The sequence below is a fragment of the Patagioenas fasciata genome, chromosome 5 (genome assembly GCF_037038585.1).
Source record: "Patagioenas fasciata isolate bPatFas1 chromosome 5, bPatFas1.hap1, whole genome shotgun sequence".
NCBI lineage: Eukaryota > Metazoa > Chordata > Aves > Columbiformes > Columbidae > Patagioenas > Patagioenas fasciata.
The window spans coordinates 43,507,747-43,529,865 of record NC_092524.1 but is presented as its reverse complement, the minus strand read 5'-3'; the positions used below and the strand labels follow the sequence as shown (position 1 = coordinate 43,529,865).

The 22,119-nt window shown below is 45.2% G+C and overlaps 2 protein-coding genes and 1 long non-coding RNA gene across 8 annotated transcripts in view; all 3 read left to right on the top strand.

Moving 5' to 3' along the window:
* BAZ1A (bromodomain adjacent to zinc finger domain 1A) overlaps positions 1–2,477 on the top strand; it is a 63,847-nt gene extending 61,370 nt beyond the window's left edge. For all 5 annotated transcript variants that reach the window (XM_071809395.1, XM_071809394.1, XM_071809397.1 and 2 more), the window contains 2 exons: positions 813–900; positions 1,427–2,477. In XM_071809395.1, the coding sequence (XP_071665496.1) occupies positions 813–900; positions 1,427–1,617 (279 nt within the window). In that variant the 3' untranslated portion in view covers positions 1,618–2,477. The remainder of the gene's footprint in view (positions 1–812; positions 901–1,426) is intronic.
* A 419-nt stretch (positions 2,478–2,896) lies between these two features.
* On the top strand, positions 2,897–11,955 carry LOC139828110 (uncharacterized). The gene is made up of 3 exons (XR_011739384.1): positions 2,897–2,928; positions 6,136–6,753; positions 8,239–11,955. It is a non-coding gene; the product is annotated as an uncharacterized lncRNA (long non-coding RNA).
* A 4,247-nt stretch (positions 11,956–16,202) lies between these two features.
* Positions 16,203–21,912, top strand: CFL2 (cofilin 2). Of its 2 annotated transcripts, none has more exons than XM_065838532.1 (4): positions 16,203–16,356; positions 17,772–18,079; positions 18,176–18,252; positions 18,345–21,912. In XM_065838532.1, exons 1-4 carry the CDS (start codon positions 16,354–16,356, stop codon positions 18,455–18,457), a joined length of 501 nt encoding a protein of 166 aa, XP_065694604.1. In that variant the 5' UTR covers positions 16,203–16,353; the 3' UTR covers positions 18,458–21,912. The 2 variants fall into 2 exon arrangements, with proteins under 2 accessions (XP_065694604.1, XP_065694605.1); XM_065838533.2 differs by lacking the exon at positions 16,203–16,356 and adding an exon at positions 16,523–16,632.
* The last annotated feature ends 207 nt before the right edge of the window (positions 21,913–22,119 follow it).

Genomic DNA, 22,119 nt, shown 5'->3' with positions numbered 1-22,119 from the left:
GAAGGCAAGGAAGCTTCTTAGGGAGGGATGGAGAATTCAGCTTAGTTTTGATCCTGAAAAGAAGCTGCTAGAACCCAGTGCATTCCGGTTTGCCTGAATCAGTCACTAGGGGATAGTCTCTGTATTGTTCAGAAAGAAAAATCCATACCTGAGTGACCCAAGTTTTCTTCATGATGATAGAAATTTTGGGCTACGTTTTTGCTGCCTTTAAGACAATGTAAGGAATACATTGAATGACCAGTGCACAGCAAGCCAGTACTTGCACAGTGTGTCCTGCTTGCTACAGGAAGCTTCACCACCTTCTCTTCAGCACAACTAAGTGGAATCTCAGGATTTCATTTCTCTTGCAAGATGGTGAATAGTAGTGGAGTAAAAATGGCCTTAACTCAGGATTAAGGAGCTTTTAATATTTTAATATGCTACAGAAAAATGAAAAGTTTTTAAATCTTGGAAATATTTTTTTTTGTCCTTGACAGATGGGAATAGCTGGAACACCATAATGCTTATTGGCTCAGGCAATTTTCTTACAGTTGTTCACAGGGCATTTAGGTTTAGATTTATTCACTGAATTGCTGGCTAATGTTTGTTGTGGTCTGCTACTTTAATTATATAAAAAATTGAAAAGCAATATCTGCAAACTAATATTCTGTCCAGGAAGTGGAGGTGGTTGCTTAGGATTCCTCTGCTTATATATAAAGAAAACCAATATGCTTTCTGCCAGTGCATGGTTTGCTTAAATTTTTTTCACAGGTAGAGTTTTAAGCTTCCATTTGTTTGTCTATGAATCATTCTATTTTTTTTTTCTTTTAAAGGTACCAGACTACTATGACATCATAAAAAAACCTATTGCCTTAAATATAATCCGTGAAAAAGTGAATAAATGTGAATATAAATATGCATGTAAGTATTATTTATTGAAAGAAGTAAAGAACCATGTTCTCTCTCTAAAGTAAATTATTGTCCTAAAATAAGCTGTGTCAGAGGATTAGAAAACTGAAATTGTGTTTGATTTGGGGTTTTGCGGTGTTTTGTGTTTTGCATTTTGTTTTTGTTTTTAAAGAGTATTTTAAAATAAGATTTGTTGAACATAGTTCTTTTACCGGCAAAATACACGATGTACAGATGAATAAGAAATTAGCAGATGAGAAACTGCTGGTAATTTCTCAAGCCTTTCGATGTCAGCGAGTGATACTGATGAAATATTTAGAAAAGATAGCATTGTTACTGCTTCATTTGTATTTCCTTTATTGACAATCAGAGAAATTTAACCATGTTTACATGGCACTTCACTGAATAATGATAGAAACTTGACACATGTGTAAAGACATTTTGTCTCTGTGTAAGATCACTGTACTAAGTCAGTGGTGTCACACCGCTCTCTTACTTGAGACACGCGAAATTAATTTATTTCCTTTTTATTTACTAGCGGAATTCATTGATGACATTGAGCTGATGTTTTCGAACTGCTTTGAATACAACCCTCGTAACACGAGTGAAGCAAAAGCTGGAACTAGACTTCAGGCTTTCTTCCACATTCAGGCTCAAAAGCTTGGACTTCCCATCACATCTGGTAATGTGGACCACGCTGCTCCCGCGGCAAAGAAGTCACGAATCTAACCTCTGCCTTCCAAAGGATTTTCTGAGGGAATCTGTTATTTTCATTAAAATGAAATGTTAAATCACGCAGTCGTCATACCTGTATAAAGCAATAACAACTGTTTATCCACCTTGAAGTGTGGCCTGCACTATATTCTCAATGAAATATTAAGCACTCAGGAGAATGTAGGAAAGATTACCTTTGCTACAGTTTTATTCAGTGTCTAATAATTTTGATAGATGTACTGGGTACAGTACTGGTTTACAGAGGTTTTGTACATTTTTAATACATTCATGTGTCCAAATAACTTCCAGAAGTAAATTGTTTATTCCTGCACCAAATGACCTTGTTTCATCCTCTAGATTTTGTAGGAGCTGTGGTATTGAGGGCTTTATCAACTCAGATAAAATCTTCTGCTGTAGCACAGTTGAAGAAACTGTGTGTATGTTTAAAACTTGTTTGAGCATATCTTCTCAACACTACACATGAATGAGTACAACTGCATATCTTTTAAGTACTGTACCAGTGCTGGCTGGAGGTATTCAGTCTGAGTTTATTAAGTAGATATTTATTTAGCATTCAAAGTAATTTGTGAATTTGTTTTGTATTTATAAAATTTGTACTTGGGGATTAAAAACAAACAAACAAAAAAAAAAGAGTTCCATAACTTTTAATTTTTTTTTCCAGTGGGTTTGTGGTTTGTTTTTTCTTTTTTTTTTTTTGTTTTGTTTATTCCCCTCTAACTTGATGATCAATCAATAAATACCTTCCTGTGTCCTTGGAAGTTCTTCTAGCAATGAGTAAATTTACAGGACTGTGCTATAAGTTTCTACATACAACTTTGGAAGTGTACAAATAAAATGACACATTTTTCAAAGTATTTTGAGCTTCTGGCATTTCTTTTTGAGTTACACTGCTATACCATCTTCCCCATGAATTTACTAGGACAAGTTGCTGGAGAGAACACAGCAGAATCTGGTTTCAGTGTGAGTACCCTGTCCTAGATTTGGCTGGAATGGAGTTAATTTTGTTCCCAGGAGCTGATATAGTGCTGTGCTTGGGATGTAGGAAGAGAAGATGTTGATAACGCACTCACGTTTTAGTTGTTGCTACGTAGCACTTATACTAAGTTGAGGACTTTGCAGCTTCCCATGCTCTGCCAGCTGTGAGGTGCACAAGGAGCTGGGAGGGGACGCAGCCGGGGCAGCTGACCCAAACTTGCCAAAGGGATATTCCACGGCACGTGACATCATGCTCAGTATATAAACTGGGGGGAACTGGCTGGACAGCTGGGATTGCTGCTTGGAGCTGCACTGGGCATCTGTTAACAGGTAGTGAGCACTTGCACTGTGCTTCGCTGGTATATTCTGTTCTATTCTGATTTTTCTCTTCCTTTGCTGCCTTTATCTCAAGCCACAAGTTTTACTTTCTTTGATTCTTTCCCTGATCCTGATTCTCCTGGGAAGGGAGGGCTGAGTGAGCGGCTGCGTGATGCATACTTGCCAGCTGGATTAAACCACAACACACCCTGACCAGTATTTTCAGCAGCTGCAGCCAGTGTGATACCTGGTCTTTGAGGGATGCAAATGTTCATCAGTGTGTAAGGAGTAATGTAAGAAGTTCATGTATAAGTTGTATGGTTCTTTAATTAGGATATTTATTTGAACAGTGTAAAACCTCACTGATTAGTTTTAGCTGACCAGCAGCTTCTTTAAACTATCCTTACTATCCTTGGTAGTCTTACTTTCACTATTTATTAATTTAAGTTTATTAAACTCAGTTTGAGTCCATAGCTTAAAAACCCTTTTAAAGCCAATTTTGCCCACCTGGAGGGATGCCATAGTCTGCAAAAACAGTGTGAGCAGAAGTTTGGGGATAGGAGTGAAGAGGGTAGGAAAAACTAAAACATGAGATTTGCTGCTGCAGTGACTTCTCTGTGTTTGTGCTGGCTCGTGCTGCAGCGTGACGACCTGTATGTGCTACAGACCTGAGCAAGAACTTGCTCTGCAGTTGGGGGTTTTCTTTGCTGCTGTAGAGTTTACCTGGCCTTAGAGGTGGCAAGAGTGGGCATTCCCTTGAGCCTGGGGAATGGATGGTGATCAATAGGAGACTGATCAGGTTGAAGTGGTGGATATCTTCTTTTTAAAGTCTGAGAACTGTGAGGGATATGGTTTAGAAACATCCGTTCTTGTTCAGAGCTGACACCTCTCTCCTGTCCAGATCAAAGATGGATTTCTTGTTGCCACCACAAAGAATGCTAAATAGCATAAGGAATGTGAGCAGCAGAAGGCTTTTTTGCAGGGTGTAGGTTGTACTTGATTATCCATGTATCTGTTCAGTCCCAAGAGGATGTGATCATCCTGACTTAGCAGGTTGCACAAACAGTTGTGCAAGTTCTTGTTCGCATGAATTTGACTTAAGTGTGAATACTGTTTGGGGATGGAGGGCACAGTGAGCTGAACAAGTCCCTCTGTGGCAGATGCAATTTAAATTGTTACTGTCCCCAGCCTACTCCCAGCTGTCCATTCCTATCACTCTTTCTCCAAGGTTATTTCCTTCAGTAGCTTCCCCTCAGCCACACAACTATAATTTTTAGTTTGGGTAGCGCAAGTGGGAACAGTTTAACCCAAATCACTGCTTGTGATGGTGATGTTTGTCTGCTTGGGCTAGGAGTCAAGCTACCAATTTGTCATTAAGTTTGCAAGCCTAAAGCCTTACTTAGACATGCTGAGGTGGGAAAGCGCCCGCTTCTTTCAGCAGCTGTGCTTAAAATATTTGTATATGCTGCATGTGCAATGCCGATCTGACCATCCTTGGCTTTTGTGGTGCTCCCAGGGCATGAACCAAACCCTCTGTTCCTGGCAGCAGGCTGCCTCAGTCAGTACTTGTGTTGCGGCTTTTTGAAACTTCAGCTCTGCTTTTTCTGAGTTATGGCAAGATGGCTTTTTATGGCTGTTTATTTTCCCCACACATTCCCCTTGGAAAAAAGGGGAATTGCTTTGTATCTCTCCCCTTGTCTTAGGAGTGGAGATATTCATTCTCCTTGTCCATCTTTCTCCCCTGGACAAGCCCATATCTTGGTGCAAGCAGCCACCCCACATCCTGTTACTGCTGGGGTAAGGGAGGTGCAACATTTGCAGGGGGCTCCAAGCCACAGTTCCACAAAGGCACAGAAATGGGGTAGGGCCCAGGGCTTGATTTCAGATTCAGAGGCCCTGACTGATCAGGCTGAGCCCAGCTCTCCAGGAAAACAGGCAATAGGCTTCCTTGAGCTTCTGTCCTCCAGACAGGACTTTTACAAGATCCCAGAGTGAAAGTCTTTCCCTTCTTGGTAGCCCAGATATTTCTTTGCCCTGGCAGGTATCCAAAGGCTGCCAGACCAGCTGTTTTTCCTGCTGTGCAAATTCTGCCTCTTCCCTCCTCCCACTCCTTTCATGACAGAGCTAAGAATTACCGAGTAACCAACCAGCCTCAGCAATTTCTTCTGATGCTTTTTGTCTGTAAGTCTTTCATAACCATGGGGCCAGTTCCCTTGGAAGAACTGGGCTCCAACCCAAGCTACTGTCTCTTCCAGGAAATCTCAGCATTTCCTCAAAACCAACTTGCTCTGCTCCCAACCACCACAGACTGTCAAACATTGAGAAGACAAACCCCTGCAGTGGCTGCCGTTACTGGAAGCTGCCCTTCCTACCCAAGCAGGACCAGGTCAGGAGGAGAAGGCCTGTTCTCAGAAATGCTGGATGTAGCCCTGTGTGGTGGCTGCAGTCAAGCTGATACTGGCTGCTCATACTTAGGAGTCAGGTGGCAGCACCAATGTAGCGAAATTATTGTGCCAGGTCCCTTCACCTGTGTTAGGATGCTGATGATCACCTTGATTGTCTATCCAGTGTCAGATTCACCTGCTAGAAGTTTAACTCCTGGAAACCTTTGACGATGCTGGAAAGCTTGAGGTGCTTCCATCTGGCAGACCTTGTGAAAGATTTGGGCCAGAACTCTTCATGGTGAAGGGTTTGGGCTGGGGACACCACTCCTGCACCCAGTGTTGGATGGCTCTTGTGGGGAGGGTGAAGTTTTAAGTATCACAGGAGACAGCACATGAATGTTAGTATTAACAGTAAATAAAGATGACCTTATTGTACTCTTAGCAAACATGGGCATTAGAAACCAGTAAGAAGCAGCAGAAAGACAGCCTGAACTTTCATGTGTAATCATAGGGAAGCAGAGATTGACAGACCCTGAACGGCCCACCTTGCTGCAGTCAGCAGCTGCCCCACAGCCAGTCATCCCTGAAACCACCATGGTCCAGAAGTGGAGATTCTGCTATGGACGAGTGCAGGGAGCAGATCTCTGGGGACACCAGAGCATGGCAGAGTCCTGCCCAATATTATATTGCTGCTGAACTGGTAACCTAGTACTCTAGGATTTAGGAGATTACATGTGTGGTTTATGATTTTTTTTAAATCATTGATGTAATAACTGAATTAACCCTTACCTTACCAAAACCTTGTATCTTCCAAGTTTTATCTATTTGTATTCAGATATCTAACAGTGGTCACATTGCCTAGTGTGGAACACTGTCGTCACTGATTGCAACAATTCCAGCTAACAGTTCCTGGGGCTACCAAGGACTGTCTCTATCCTGCAAAAGTGCTCACACTCTTAAAACAAAACAAAACATCAGCATCCAGATGACTGCAGGTAGTTATCTGTGCGGCACTTGGCTCACCTGCTGTAACACCAGGACATCTCTCCCCTGCACTGCTGAACTGCTGCTTTGATCTTCACAACCGTGACTGCTCGTTCCAGTTCTGCAGAGGTGCTGCTTGGGCTCTGCCCCGTGTCCTCGAAGGTGGTGTTCGGAGATTTCTCAGCCTGACACTGTTGGACCTACTGATGTCGTCTTCCTCCTGCCCTTCATCAGCAACCTACTTCCCTTAATTTGGTGCTTCCTTAAACAGCACTATCAAAATTTTAAGTGCACAGTTGTATATATGTCCAGTATCAGGCCCATATAATAACTCCTCTTGGAGAATTCCCAGTTACCACTGATAAGAAAGTTTCCCATTTTGGGGCATTGGGTTTGAGGATGTTTGGATTAAATCCAATGCAAAAGGTAAAATGACTTGTGCTGCAAATCAAAAGAATTATAAAGATGGGTAAGTAAATCCATCACCTTCTTTCCCATCTGTTTGCTAACAGGGATGCTGAAGTAGCACTATCCCTAAAACATGGATGTGTGTGTGTATACTGGGCAAAGTTTTGTATTTTGAACTGCTGTAAACCACCTATTATTAAAATAATGGTTATCATTCCTGAAGGTTGTACTTCTATGTCTTTAAAAGGTACATCTCCAGTACCTGGGAAAATGCTGGAAAAACTGTGATTTACTTAGACCAAGAGTGGTCTGGGAGCAAAGCCCAGCTTACTCTGGCCTCACCCCGCTCCCAGCAGCATCCGGGAGCCTGAGCTTCAGTGACAATCTGCGGCTGGGTCTGCATTTAAACTTGATTTTGTTTTTAAAGTAATCAAACAAATCTGGTCTGCTGGTGGTGAAACATTCCACCCTCAGCCACACACCTGCAGCTGCATTCTGGCAAGCAGATACTTTTCCAAACCAGTGCTTTTTAATATTTGGAGTGCATTACAATGCTAAACAGTAGTTCATACTACACCTAAAATGTTTTCAATGGCAGAAGGCCACAGGCTGCGCATGTTTTGCAAAAAGTGTACTGAGGCCAACTTTGGGTTTCTCTACTGTAATACATCAATTTCCTGGGTTTGTAGTGCTGGAAAATTGCTGGAATTAATGTAAATTTTTTTTTTAAGTGCACCTCCATCTTTAAAAACTTTTAGGTGTGAAAGAATAAGGTGAAAAAGTGCTTCCTGGGTGTGCAAACACAGGAGCGTGTCAGCCGTTGCCTTGCGAGAGGCTGTGGGTCTGTCGGGAGGTGCTGGGCCCCGCGCCAGCGCCCCACAGCCTTTGCCAGGGAGGGAGAAGGCCATGAGCACCCGCACCCTGCCTGTACCCTGCCTGTACCCTGCCTGTACCCTGCCTGTACCCTGCCTGCGCCCTGCCCGCGGCTCGCAGCCTGCATCCAGCTGTTCAGGTCACTCGCTTTTGATGATAGAAATGTTTGATTGGGCCAAGTTTCCTACGAGGATGTTACGTGACAGCATACTCTCCAGAGCGCTGGCTGCTGCCCACAGAAGATCAGCTTTCACTTATTCTTCTCTACAGTCGTTCGCCATTCCTTTCGCGGAATCACAGAATTTCTTAGATTTATTTCAAAGAACCGCGAAAGAAATGTCTTTATTCTAGTAACGTAGTGCCACGGCGCTAGCATCGTGTCGCAGCACAGGGCCATTCTGGCGCTGTGTACAGCCTGATTTAACAGGGCCCTGCGAAGGGGCTGGAAACGGCAGCTTGCACAATCATTTCCCATGTAACAAAGTTGTCTTGCAGAGAATATCCCTGCTCTGCTGGGATCATGCACCTTCCAACCTGACTTTTGTCAGTGTGCAGTTCCTAGTTTACCAGTTTATTTAGGCTTTGTATAGCTATTTTCTAGATTAGCAGTCTTATAGTAACATATATAATAAACTATACGCTTTCCTATTTTTCTTCTCCAATCGCCTTACAGATGAAATCAGTTCGGAGAGGGAAGGACGTGGAGGAGACGGGCTGTGCTGTGGCTTGGCTGCCGCGCATCAGGCGGTGGAAATGGCAGAAATGTGAGCCAGGATGCTGAAACGGGATTTGGACGGCAGTTCTGCACTTGACGCCGGACAGCATGGGGATTTGCCTGTGGGATCAGGGCTTCATAGCTGCCTTTCGCGAGCATTCCTGAGCAGATCCCACCATCGGTCACATGCTGGGCCCCGCGGTGCTGGCACTGCTCGGGATCGCGGCTGTCCCCGAAGGACGCTTCTGCACTGACCGACAGGTCCCGCGATCCAGCAGCAGTTATAAATATTCCTGTGCCCCAGCCATCCTAAAGCCCATCCTCAACCATCAGAAAGTGATGTCAACTCATGTGTTTAGCATGTTAGGCTTAACTAACATTTTATTTTTAGATTGCTATCTGAAAAAGAAAAATCTAGCTATTTTAAAAGGCAAGATCAACTTTTTAAGCAACGTATTTTGTGAGGGGGCTTTGCAATGCTTGGGTAGGTTTAGCCCACACATCTTTTGTTTTCTTTGCTTCTAAGAGGTTTCTTAGTACCAGTCCTTGGGTTCAACCTTCATCAAACACAATTTCCTTCCATTCACATCCAAATGCTGCAAACTGAGTCCCAGGTCTGTTCAGAGTAATTTTAATAGTATTAGAACTTCAGAACCAAAAGTGTCTGTCCTCCTTTTTGTCTGATCTTTGCAACTTCCAATCTTAAGAGGCCACATGAATTAATCTCCTGTCTTGGCACTTTTGTGATGGCTTCCTCCATCTCCAAGTGAAGATTTGATCCTTTCCTGGTGATTACTTTTTCTATTGCAAAGATGTCTCCTTAAATCAGATCTACATCATAGAAGTGCTGATCACGATTAGAAACAGTCTGTTTTCCCAGGACCTTATTCCAATGCGATGACATAACCCCAGTATGAGGGGAAGCCTGGAGTGATGAAGGTTAGTAGCAGAATAAGGCCAAGGCTGCAAGACCTGGGATTAGTGCCCAAAGTCTATGTGCAATCTGTGCACAGTACTGCTCTGCACTTGTCCAGCCACAGGAAAGCAAGGATTCCTTGTCCCGCCAGGAACCCTGGCTATCTCAGAGGGCCTGCTTTTTGGGGACTCGCAAAGCTGAATCATTATAGTCCTTACATGCCAACCAGCCCCAGCATCTTGAACTTCTGCATGCATCTATCCAGAAGGGAAAGAGCTTTCTGAAATCCTTGCCACCTCTTCCTGGAGAAGCACCAGTCGTGTCATCTGCTGAGGTGTCTGACTGCATCCTAACTTCTGGCAGTCATCCTCCTGCGAACCAGGCTGAAGCCATTCAAGAAATGACCCCTTCCAGCTGTCCTGCTCCTCTGCTGAGAGGCGTCACCGCCCTGTGACTGAACAAATTTTCAGAAACCTAAACAAGATGAAAGCACTGTTAGGAAAGTCATAAACGTGGACTTTATTTTGGTGACACTGCTGTTGTCCTTCTCTCTGTCAGTTTTATTATGTTTATGTACTAAATTTTACATACTGTGACCAAGCAAAGAACCAACTGTTGCATCACAGCACAAGCAAACAGGCCACATTTCTATCTCCCTTCTAATTTTAAAAAGAAACAAAAAATTCTGCTTCTGTGCTGTGGCAAGTCTATTGAAATCCTAGTCTACAAAGCACCAGAATTTGAATTCCTAAGCTTGGAGGGAGAAACTTGGAGACTGCCAGCACAAGGACTATCACTCCATTTGTAAGACATGGGGAAAAGATCAAAAATCACTGAACGCTACTGAGGCACATGCACAGCAAAAGGACATTGCAGCAATAAGAGAGATGTGGCTCGAGTGAGGCATACAATGGTGATGAACACCCACTGTAGTAACAGACAACTTTCTCCTGGTGGCAAAGGCAGGGATTTTTGGCGAGAAACTCAAAGAGGTTAGCAACGGGTGGAATTGCTATGGAAGAAGCACCTACCAGGACCATTACATTGATTAGCATCCCTGCTAACGTCAGGCACCCCAGTTTTATAGCTCTCCTAGAAATTCCTGACTGAAACCAGCAAAACTATCAAGGGCACCTCCTCTGTGTGACTCGTATGCGTGTCCTTGAACAGTGCTGGGAAGGAGGATGAGGCTGGTGGATTCGCCTGCAGCTGTGAGTAAATGCCGTGGGCTGAGGAAAGGCGCTTCCCGGGTGTGACTCCCCATGTGTTACCCTCCTCTGCTGCAGACGCAGACAGCCAGAATAACATATTTCACGCTAAAAGTGGCATACTTCAGCTGAAAACAAGCTGGCAGTACCAGAAAACGTTTTAGGATATTTTTTTTTTCATGCTGGTTTTACAGCTGTCACACTTTTAGTGCGAGAGATTTTCATTTTCAGGGGACTCTGCCATTAGCTCATTTTATAGGAAAACATTACATATATGAAACAAGAACACAGAAGGGATGGATTATCCAGGAGAGGTTTTACAGGTGACTGATACATCCAGCAAATTATGCCATTGCTTTTTGACTGCTTGAAGAACATTTCTGGACTTTTATTTCATTAGAATAATTAAATAGTAAGATCTATATCTTGTTTAGTGTTACAGCCTATTCTTCCAAAAGCGTTCTGGCAGCTCTTCCCCTAATCCACTTACCTAGTGTATAGGTCAGCTATACACTCCTGGTTTTCTAAAGGTCACTTTGGCTCCCTTCTTGCTATTTCACTGTAATAAGCATTTATTCTTTGATGCCCAGCAACTACTGTGCTCCCAGGAAATGATGCTGCTTTTTACATTTCCTCTCTTTAGATAGGATTTGCCATATTGCATCCATGTCTGCTATATAGCCAGGGTTCTGCTTCACTGTATGTACACATAAGTGTCTCTGTGACATATCGGTAGCTGGAGGTAACAGACAACGTCAAACTCTTAGAACCTTGTGTTGTCAGAGGATGCTTATTGAGAAGGAAAGTCTGACTTTACTGTTTGCTTGAAACAGAGGTTTCAAGAAAATAATTGAAGCAGGGATGGGGATCCAAGACTCCCTGCCCCTCGCCTTGCCGCAGCCTTCCTGGGTGACCCCGGGCGACTATCGAACCGGGTACGTAATACCCATCAGGCAGGGATACTTCATTAGTAATCCTAATGAAAAGTTTTGACACCTTGGAATAAAAATGTTACATGTAGAAGTGGGAAAAAACAAACAAACAAACAAACAAAAAAACCCAAAAAACTGTCTTTACCATGGAAGTTGGAAAAAAAGTGAATAAATTGAATAATTGCTGTGGTCAGTGGCTGATCTTATAAATCCTTCCTTACCTGAGGTAATGCTGAAAATTCATCTCAGCTGTGAAAAAGAGGCAGCAAGAGGGAAGACCTGGGAAGAAACTGTTCATGGGGAAAAGGCATTTTGCAGGACATATAGGATTTATGAAGGCAGGGTAAATAGGAGTTACTTCTTCTAGTGCTATGAATGTGCAAACCTTTGTGAATGTTGAATATGTGCTAATTACTTAGAAGTATTTTTATATTCTGTGTTCATTAATAAGGTGCAGCGAAGTTTCCCTGTATTTGACTTCAGGGGAACTTCTTGTTCTGTTCAGCCATTTTTCTGCCATTAGTTTCCACATTTCTCTCATAGGAGGCATTTTTATTTCCTTTTTTATGTTTAAATACCATCCCTGAAATGATGTCATTACAAGGCGAAACACTTTAATTAAATCTCTCTTCTGTTGTCCGTTGGCCGATGACAGGCCCGGCGTTATGATTCACGGGCATGTGTGACTTCAGCACGGGGCTGAGAGGCACGGGGGAGGGGAATTCCACCCACCCTGCCCCCAAAACCAGGTGGCTGCGGTTCCTCCAGCACCCGGGCCGGGTATTTTCCTACCTCCCTCTGTCCGGGAGAGGAGTGTAGGTGAACCCGGCCAGGGAGCGCGGGCGGCTGAAGAGCTTTCCAAGGAAAAAAGAAAAAAGAAAGGCTTTTCTTCAGCCACACCAGTGCTGGGTCAGAAAAGCGGCTCCACTTGGCAGGGAAAAGGGCTGCTCGAACCAGCCGAAGCACCGCGGCGCTGCAGCTGGCAGGGCTGCTGCAGCAAGTCCTGCCCCACCTCTGGCAGCCGCATCCCCGGCTGCAGCGAGGGCTGAGCGGGAGGACGCCGAGCCCCGGGCGGTGGCTGGGGAGGGCAGGTAGGCGGTGGCTGGGGGGGGCAGGCCGGCAGCCCCCCCAGGCCGGGCGGCAGCAGCCGCGGGGCCGCGCTGGGGTTGCGGGGCGGCCGCCCGGCCGTGACTCAGCCGCAGGAATGCGCTGGCAGCGGCCCGGCTGACGCAAGGGGCCCGGCGGGCACGGCCGGCACCGCGCTCTTCCTCAGCCCGGCCCGAGCCGCTGAGAAGCTGACTGATAGCGCCCCGGAGGGACTCGGACCACACCGGTGGAAGAGGCTGCTTGAAGCCGCACCGGTGACCCTGCCAAGGTTCCCCGAGGGGAAATCCCGGGTCGCTGGGCACCCCTGCTCCACGGCAGCTACGCACCTGCCCCTTGCTGCAGCACTGCGGGGTGAGCGCCTGTGAGAGACACCGCAAGTCTTGCTAACTTGCAGTGAAATTGTGCTAGGATCCACCGCTTGTGGTCAAATTATTTTAAAAAGAAATGTATCTGCAGTGTGAAGAAAGGCGCAAAACCTCAGTGTTTGCCTTTCATTGGGGTTTTCTGTAATACTCTCTTACAACAAGTTAGATTTTATCCAGCATTCTTTGCACTCCCACTGAAAACACAAAATTGTTGGAGGGAAACAGGACATTTTCCAGAGGCACACAAGAGAGCAAAGGGGGAAAGGAAGTGCCCTGAGCAACAGATCTCAAACTGTACACTTTCCTATGGATTTCTCTCTTGACTGATTTTTTTTTTAACTGAACAGTGTTAAGACTTTCTGTTATTTCAGTGTACACCTACACAAGTTCCTCTGCTTTCCCTTTGTGGCCTTCTTCCTGAAGGTAATCTGGCTACACCAGAAGAGACCTGATGTTTCCTAGCAGAAACCAAGTTTCTCAGTTGAACTGCTAGACATATGGCCCCACTTTCTTCTATCTCAAATGAACTCTTTTATGAAACTTAATTACTTAATTAAGGATCTTAATTACTTTTGTGACCTCTATGCTTCTGCCAGATTTAACTCAAGTAAGCTAACAAGTTAAAAAGTCACTGGGACAAGGACTAGCCCAAGCGAGAGAGGGGATGCCCGAGGAGGCCAAGCAGAGGCCTTGCTGCCATGGGAAATGAGGCTGAAACGGTAACATCGAGTTTAGTGACTCTGACAGAGAAGCAAAGGGGATGTACAGGGTACAAAAGGAAAGGACTATGACTTCAGAGAGCTTCAATGCATAAGGCAACTTAGTCAATTATAATCACTTTGTGCTAATGAGCATCCAGGAGTTGAATCCAAACAAACAGTGCCTTCTGCTTCCCAGTGAGTCATTTCTTCCATCCCCGGAGGGCGAGGGGAGGCTTGGAGGGCTTCCTCAGAGGCATGCGCTCCACATAGGGTATCATTCACAAAGCTTTTAGTGCTGCTGCTGCTGGGCTCTCTGAATCATAGGGCTATTTTGGTGGTGCCTGGTGGGATGCAGGTCTTGTAGCACAAGGGTAGTGAAATTCAGGGCTTCCTGAGTGCAGCCAAGGTGGGGAACCACTTTCGTCCAAGTGTGCTCCAGCAAGATTTGCTTGGTCATTATTGCTCTTGGCTGGACAGTGGCCATTTCTGTGGCCTTCAAGGTCACCACTGGGCTCTATCACAAGTTCCTTCCCTGATTGCTACAGTCACTGGGAGTCCATTGTTCATTTTCTCGAAAATAAGAAGCCCCTTTCTGTTTACCTGTGACCTGTTTTTCACCTGGAAAAATTATCTCTAATTCTGTTGAACTCATTTATCTCTCCGAGGTGTCTATAAAGTCTTAAAATACTCCTTCAGTACTCCTTCTGTACTCTTGACAATTTGCCGGGTACCAGTCAGTGATGTTCAGGAGCAGCCCTGTGTGCCTGGGTGCCTCAGGTATGCACCTTGTGAGGTGATGAGAATAACAAGCACTTCTGATTCATTATTCGGTTTCCATGGCAGTAAAGACAGAGGGTTAGTCATGCACAATTTTGGAGTTGTCATCCCTGGAGCATCTACCCAGCCGCACAACTCCAGAGCTGGTAACTCTTTCTTGGAGCATCTACACAGCCGTCCAACTCTGGAGCTGGTAACTCTTTTTCCACCTTTCATTTCACCAGCCTGGGATGTGCAGTGCAGAGGCCCTGCATCAGTGGCTGAGGGCACTCACACACAGCGCGTTCATGGTACTGCACCAGTGTTAGAAGCAGCATGCTGAGCCCACGGGAGTGATGTACAGCACAAGGGCACAGCTACATCTTCTTACAAAGGCGAAGAAACCCCCGTGCTGCTTTTTGCCACAGTGGCCTCCCAACATTGTGTATGGCTGCAAGGACACAGACCTCCACTTGAGGCATTGAGGAGGGCCTGTGTCACACACAGCGCCGTGATACACTGCAGTGTCGTGAATGCTGTTCTGGGATACATTAAACCATCCTGATGAGGAGGATCTGAAACTACTCCAGTTCACCCCAGTCCATGAAGCTACACAAGAGCAGAAGATGCCCAGAAATGGGGCTGTCAGGACATTCCCATGGACTTACGTTGGTTTAAGCCAACCATGAAACTGTGTTTTGAGAGTTACCTGGTTTAGAATTTGTGCTATTAATTCTCATTAACAATTTTCACCTATCCTAACTAGTTACTTGCTTGATTGAAAAGCAGCACATATTGAATTTGAAAACTGAATTGTGTAATGGCTGACTCTTTAAATGCAAATATGCAATAAAGGTTCTCCTTCCTGGGTCCCGCATTGCTGGCCCTGAACAGGCTGTAGGAGTGAATGAGTGGCCATCAACTAGAAAAAAGCTGAAGTTAATAAACTGGCCATTTTCAGCTCATTGGTGGGGGTCCTGAATGTGTGGGTGTAACAAGCTGGAGGCATAATATAGCTCCACATCAGTGATTTCAAAGCAGATGGGCCAAATTTTGAGTATTGATGCATGTAATTCGGTCTTGAATTCTGCATACAGAGAGGGCAGGATGTAACTCAAAAACTGGAAACACAGTGGCTCCTCTAGTCAATGTAGCAGAGAAAAGGGAAAAAATCCCACATTCCCCACACAATGCAGCATGAATGTATATATACATATATGTATATATATACATGCATGCTGCTAAAACACTAGTTAGCTGTTTTCTACAAAGGTACTATTAGCAATTCAGGTGTTCTGGAGACAGACAGCTAACTGTCCACAACACAGGTGGGGTGCTCACACACACTGCTGGTTGAAACCCTGCTTGTTTCGGAGCTCTTGGCTTTCACACACACCAGTTCAGGAAGCAGAGAGCTGCACAGTCCTGACCATCCCCTTGTCCCCTGGCATGGGCTGTAGCACACAGCAAACACAAAATGCGCCCTACGCCGTCTTGTCAGGCACGTGCAGACACACAGACAGCACTCGGCCATGAAGCACGAACAGTGGTGCGATGCCAAAATCGTGACTGTAGAGCAGCAGAACACACCCTGCCGAACACAGCGGCCCCAGGCAGGAGCTGCGGGCAGAGCGGGGAGCGCCCATGCCTGGCTCCAGCGTGACCCGCGCCGTCCTGCCCCACCCGACACGGCTGCCGGCTGCCTGTGCCCGGCGCCGTCCCCTCAACAGCACGCGGCCGCCAGGGCAGGCCTGGGACTGGCCGAGGGTGGAAGCCGGTGGCTGCGAGGCCGAGGCCGCCGCCTGGGCGCTGCCAGCCGCACCCCCGGGGCAGCGGCGGCTCCCCGTGCCGCGCAGAGGGCCGGACCCCGCCGCCCGCAGCCCTGGCCCAGCCCCGCGGGGGGCGGCCCGGCACGGCGCGGCCCGGCGGCACGTGGTGGCGGCGCGGCCCATGTGACCGGCCCTCCCCGGCCGCCGCGGCTCATCCCCCGCCCGGCCCGAGTCCCCGCCCGCTTCGCCCCCAGCGCAGCGCTCTCCTGCGTGGAGCAGCACCGCACCGCAGGCAGCCGCTGCCCCGGGACCCGGCGCCATGGTAAGGGCGGCGCGGCGCGACCGAGCGGGGAGGGCGGCTGGCGGGGTCAGCGGCGGCGCGGGGCTGAGCAGAGCAGGCCCGGCGCGGCCCCGCGGCCTCTGGCGGCCATTTTAGTCTAATTTTAGCCGGGTGCGGGGGGAAGGGGCGGTGGGAGCGGCCGCCGGGCAGGAGCGGGCGGCAGGGCGGGCCGCGGTGGGGCCGGGGGCTGGCGGCTGGGGCCCGGCGGCGCGGCGCAGCGCTCCCTGCGGCACCGCTCGGGCGTGGGAATGCCTCTCGGTGCGGGTGAGGGGCGGCGGTCTGGCCGCTGCCGGCGGGCGCGGGGAGGGGGCTCCCGGTGGGGCCTGCGCGGCTCCCGGCGCCGCCTCGGGGGAGCCGCTGCTGCGGCCCGGCCGGGCCCAAGAGGTGTCCGCGGCTGCTGGGGGAGCCACCGGTGCCGCACCGGGCGCGCTGGGGCTGGAGGGAGGGTCGAGGCGAGCGGGGCTGTCGCTCCCTGGAGGTGAGGGCCGCCCCTGCGAACAAAGCCGTAAAGGGGGCAGGCGGCTCCCGCGGGGACAAAGCCGGCGGCTCCCAGTGCACCTGCCTGCCCCGCACCGCCGCGGGCAGCGCCGCCTCCCCAGATGCGGCTGCGGGGCCGGGAGCCGGGGCGCTGCGGTTAGGATCAGCCCGCGCCCTCGCCATGGGGTTCGGTACATTGTTGTATTTTTGCCGTGAGCTCCCCGCTTGCCCTGCCAGTGTCTGGTTTTCTCGCTGTTGTAGGCTCAGGTTTTGAACGGCATGCGAGCCCTGTTTTCGTACAAAGAAAGAACAAGCAGGGAATACTTGTGTGCAGTAATGCGAAGTAAAATTCAGGAGTTTTTAAAGCGTGATGTTGAAGCTGACACAATGCAGAAAACATTTCTGCTGCTTGTAGAGCCTTACATCACCCAGCAGTATGAGAGTCATGACAGTGCTGGATGTGAGCTGCTGCTGTAGTGTTTGTTCCGCTAAAAACAAACAAAAAGAACAAAACGTCCACCCTCCATCCCAACCCAAAACTACAAACTCCTCTCCTATGTTCAGCTCCCCTCCAAGCCCCTGCTTCCCAGCCTTCCCCCCAAATAAGCCAAGGGTGTGATAAGGTAATGGAAGACTGCCTGAGTAGTACAGTTGTATGCCTAGTTGTATAAAACTGCCATCCAGAATCACAGCTGAAGATGCTGAGATCTGCAACAAGAGAGTACAGAATTTACACCTCCTTCATATCTTCTGCTTCAGTCCTGCAACAATTACTAAATTCGTAGTGTGTTCACGTTGAGTACAGTATTTTTATTCTTACAGGGGCAGGCAGACTTCTTTATCTAGCACTGTGGGCTATCATCTTGTCTGGTGAGTGTTAATTTCTGCTGTTTAAATTATTCCTTTGATCTCATTTACAGGCTTCTGGAGTAACAGTGAATGATGAAGTCATAAAGGTTTTTAATGACATGAAAGTAAGGAAATCTTCAACCCCAGAAGAGATTAAAAAAAGAAAGAAAGCCGTTCTCTTCTGCTTAAGTGATGACAAAAAACAAATAATTGTAGAGGAGTCAAAGCAGATATTGGTTGGTGACATTGGAGATACTGTGGAGGACCCCTATACAGCCTTTGTAAAGTTGCTACCTTTGAATGATTGCCGATACGCTTTGTATGATGCCACATACGAGACAAAGGAATCTAAGAAGGAAGACCTGGTATTTATATTCTGGTGTGTAAGAGCAAAGCTTGTTGTTAAAATTGAATATTCCAGAATTAACACTGGATGATTGAATAACTGTTGTGTTTTTTCTTTTTTCCTTCAAAGGGCTCCTGAAAGTGCACCTTTAAAAAGCAAGATGATCTACGCAAGCTCTAAAGATGCCATTAAAAAGAAATTTACAGGTACGGCCTTTAAAATGTTTTGTTTATTGTTTATAATGCTGTCTAGATCTTGAGGTTCTCACAAGTACGTTTGTTTTCCGTCTGCCTTTCAGGTATTAAACATGAGTGGCAAGTAAATGGTTTGGATGATATTAAGGACCGTTCAACACTTGGAGAGAAATTGGGAGGCAACGTGGTAGTTTCACTTGAAGGAAAACCCTTATAAAAAGACAGACAAGTGCCATCTGGATCTAAGGAGCTTCCATTTCTGCAGCTCGTTCAATTGGAATAGTATTAGTCTCCCTGTCCCCTGCCCTCCTCAAAAAATAAGTCCTTTCCCTAATGCCCCTGAAGGAGATGTCATTGTTAAGCAGTCTACCAGTGATTGCCATTAGACTGTTTAATCCTGGTAGTTTTTTGTAGGATCCAAGGAATGCTTTCACGTCATACTCTTAGCCAAAACTGACGTGGCAGGCATTCCTTGCAACGCGTACAATGAATGTGATAGTTAATGTGAATAGTCCAGCAGACAGCAAAGGGTAAGCTAATTGAATGCCTTGAAAGTATTGTCCACTGGTCGGATGGTAGACTCTATACAGTATTACTTACAGTTGCACTTGATTGCAGTTCCATGAGGCTCTTGTGCATTCATACACCTCACCTGCCTTGACAAGCCTATTTTTGTGACATGGCAGCACACAACACTATGCATTTAAAGCACTTTTTTTGTAATATGTTTGACCTGCCCCCCCCAAAGGAATGCCAATTAAGTTGCTGTAACTGTGTCATCAAATCATTGTAGTACCTCAGTTTCATTCCTGTTACATGCATATCTTTATAAATGAAGTAGCTGTTACGATGCCTTTTGTTTTCCAGTGAATGTACACTACTGAACAGGAGTAGAAGTTACCTGTTTACCATGTGAGTCTTGAAACACTAAAGTTTTGTAAAACATCAATCATGGTGGCAATTTCTGTATTAAAAAGAGCCTTAAATGGAATGTTGTTTTTTCGAGATCAAGAACTGGCCACGTTGCAATAAAACTTGTGGCTTATTACAGAATGTTGCCTTGTTTTCATTGGAAAATACAGTTTTTAAGTATGTTTAATTTAAGCATATTTCAGATAACTTCTGTGGAAAGTATTGTAAAGATAAATAATCATTAATCTCAAATAATGCAGTTTTTTCATTCCTAATCATGATTTAGGCACTGCTTTACAATACTTTGTGGCTCTGTTCTGATCATTCAAGAAAGGACCTGATTCTAGTTTACCATTGAAGAAGCTACCACTACTAGAGACCATTAGTTCCATGAAACACTTGTGTCAGAAACATATGAAGTGATTAACCACGCAGCGTGTTTCGTACCTGAATGTTCTTAAAGTTCTACATGTCAGAGTTAAACCTTGCACAAAATCTTACAGCTCGCCTTTTTTTTTTTTTTTTTGCTAAGATGATGTGTAATGCCAATTGTATGCAGAATATGAAGCCGGTAAATGATTTTTGTTTCTTGAGGGTTGCAGTTCTTGGTACAAGAAATAGCCTAAATTAACTGTTCTACTTGTTAGCTTCTATGTAAATAGAACTGGAAAGTGTTCGCCACTATTGAGGCTTGCACTGGGGACATGTTTTGGCTGGGAGCCAAATAATGCTCTCCTTATAGAGAATTTGATCTGCTCTGTGTGAGCAATCCTCCGCTAGCCAGAGCTATTTATGGCAAACACATGCTTTTGTATCTTGTCATCGTTATCCACAAATGGCAAAACTGGACATGATTCTCCTGGTATGCGTAAAGGAGCGCTGTTGGGCGGCCACTCGCAGCTGAGCTGTACATGCTGCTAGAAGGAATGCTCTTTATCATTACCTTATTTTAAAAAGTTGGTAGAGTAGAACTATGGAGCTTTTAAATATGGGCCCTTTTATGTTCAGTTCATAGCCCCTTTTCAACAAGGAAACAGACAATAATAAAAAAAAAAAGAAAAAAACAATTTTTAAAAAGTAGTTTAAATAACTTGGTGGTACTGTGTTTAGGCTCTCTTGTCCTGTAGAACTTTAAGACTTTGTTTCAGGCTTCTGGGTATCCCTATGACTTGCACACCTCATTGTGTTAGCTGTTGTATGTAGACTAAACTTTACTAGAATTTAACTAAAAAGGCATGATGACCACTGACTTACTAAGTGTATTAATGAGTCTTGGTTTTGTTCTACAAAACTCTCCTTTCAGGTACCTTTTAAGGTTGAGAAGTAACTGATGGTATGCATGTTGTCTAGATAAAGGAAAAAAACCCTTTTTATTCCTCAAAATAGTCTATTTCTGATTATTCACGTTGTGTGTAAAGCCCAGTTTCATGTAAGGATCTCCTTTGTGCTTTATGTTTGACTTCAGTTCAGTACAATATAATGAAATTATCTTTTAACTGATTTTTCACAAGGTATAAATGTTTTCCTTAGAAAAAGCCAAAACTGAAAATGTTAAATTTTAATAAACCATTTGAATTTCATTTTAGACAGTAAACTTTTTTAAGGAGTACTGTGTTTAAATTTATTGTTTGTCTGTGCTGCAAACAGTCTGGAAAGATGTCTGTGGCTTCTAAGTCGACTATGAAAAGTTACTCTTTTTTTTTTTTTTTTAACTAGCTTTGATGTGTATTCACTCAGTCCAAGTAGATAAAAAATTGAAGCACAAACTGTATTTATGTAAGATTCCTACCAAAACAATTTTGGATCCAAAATGATCAGCCTGCCTTCAGTTTGTTCCTGAAATGACTGACTGATGCGAGGTCCAATTCAGATGGCTTGCTTTTTTTTTTTAAATAAAAAACCAACAATAAAGTGCTACAGAACTGTTACTGTTTGAATTATAAAACAAATGAGAGACAGCTGGCATCTGTTCCAAAATGGTTTGTCAGCTGTTGTTTTCTGTCATTATGCAAAATGGTGAGGGCCTCATTGTGGTCGAGAAGTGGAGGAAAATCCTCTCGAGTTGAATATTTTCTGTGTATCTCAGTGTAGACGTGACTTTTGGGTATCATGGCTTCAGTTACTTTATTGATCAAGAAATGTAAAATAAACTTTTCATGAGAGTAGCTTGTGCAGAAACAGCATATTTCTTCTAAAAATACTTTGAAACCAGCAGTTGTTTTGTTTGATTTGGTAAATCCTGGAAGAGGTATACACGAGGGCTTGATTTCCCCAAAAAGGGAAATCAGTCCAAGACAAGGGTGAGAAGGTGACATTTATGCTTGTGGCGATTTTAGAAATACAAAGCTTAAATAGATAACGGACTTGAGTGTAAAAAGCACTCCTAGTTAGATTGTTAAATAGAGTTTGAGTATGTTCAGTTAAAATCCGAAGTGCTTTTCTAAGTGGAAGAGTCTTTTTCTGCTGTACCGTTCCCTCAGAACAAGCGATGAAACACAGCAATTGCCACAATTTGATAATAAGCTTTACTCTCTTATGCCAATTCCAGTATAAACCAAATTTTCATGTCTGCCTATTTTTTATAAACTTCTGTAAGTTACCCCTTAGTTTGTGGTGGCGAGTTAATGATTGTAGAGTGAAAACACAGCACTAATGGTGGATGAAAGATCATCAATGTAGCACCTGTCTATTAAGTATTGAATTTCTTTGAAATATTTCTGATTTTGAAAACCTGGTATAAATAAAATTAATTTAAATGTCTCCAGATGTTGAGTATGTTTGTGTGCTAGGTAACACCTACACTAATCACTTTGCTGCTATCTTTGGGAGCCGCCCAGACACTGTGAAAGGAGAGATCAGAAAGTAAAAGCATGGAGTATGTTTATTTTTGTAATGGGTTTCACCTACAGCCCATTCAGTTCAATACCCAGCTGTAGCAAAAGCCAGCACTGGTGGCTCTGGAGATAG

Excerpts from the sequence above, each read along its gene's own strand:
- CFL2 (XM_065838532.1), top strand. Across the intron at positions 18,080-18,175 it reads GACCTGGTATTTATATTCTG|GGCTCCTGAAAGTGCACCTT; the intron begins GTGTGTAAGAGC and ends TTTCCTTCAAAG. Across the intron at positions 18,253-18,344 it reads CATTAAAAAGAAATTTACAG|GTATTAAACATGAGTGGCAA; the intron begins GTACGGCCTTTA and ends TCTGCCTTTCAG.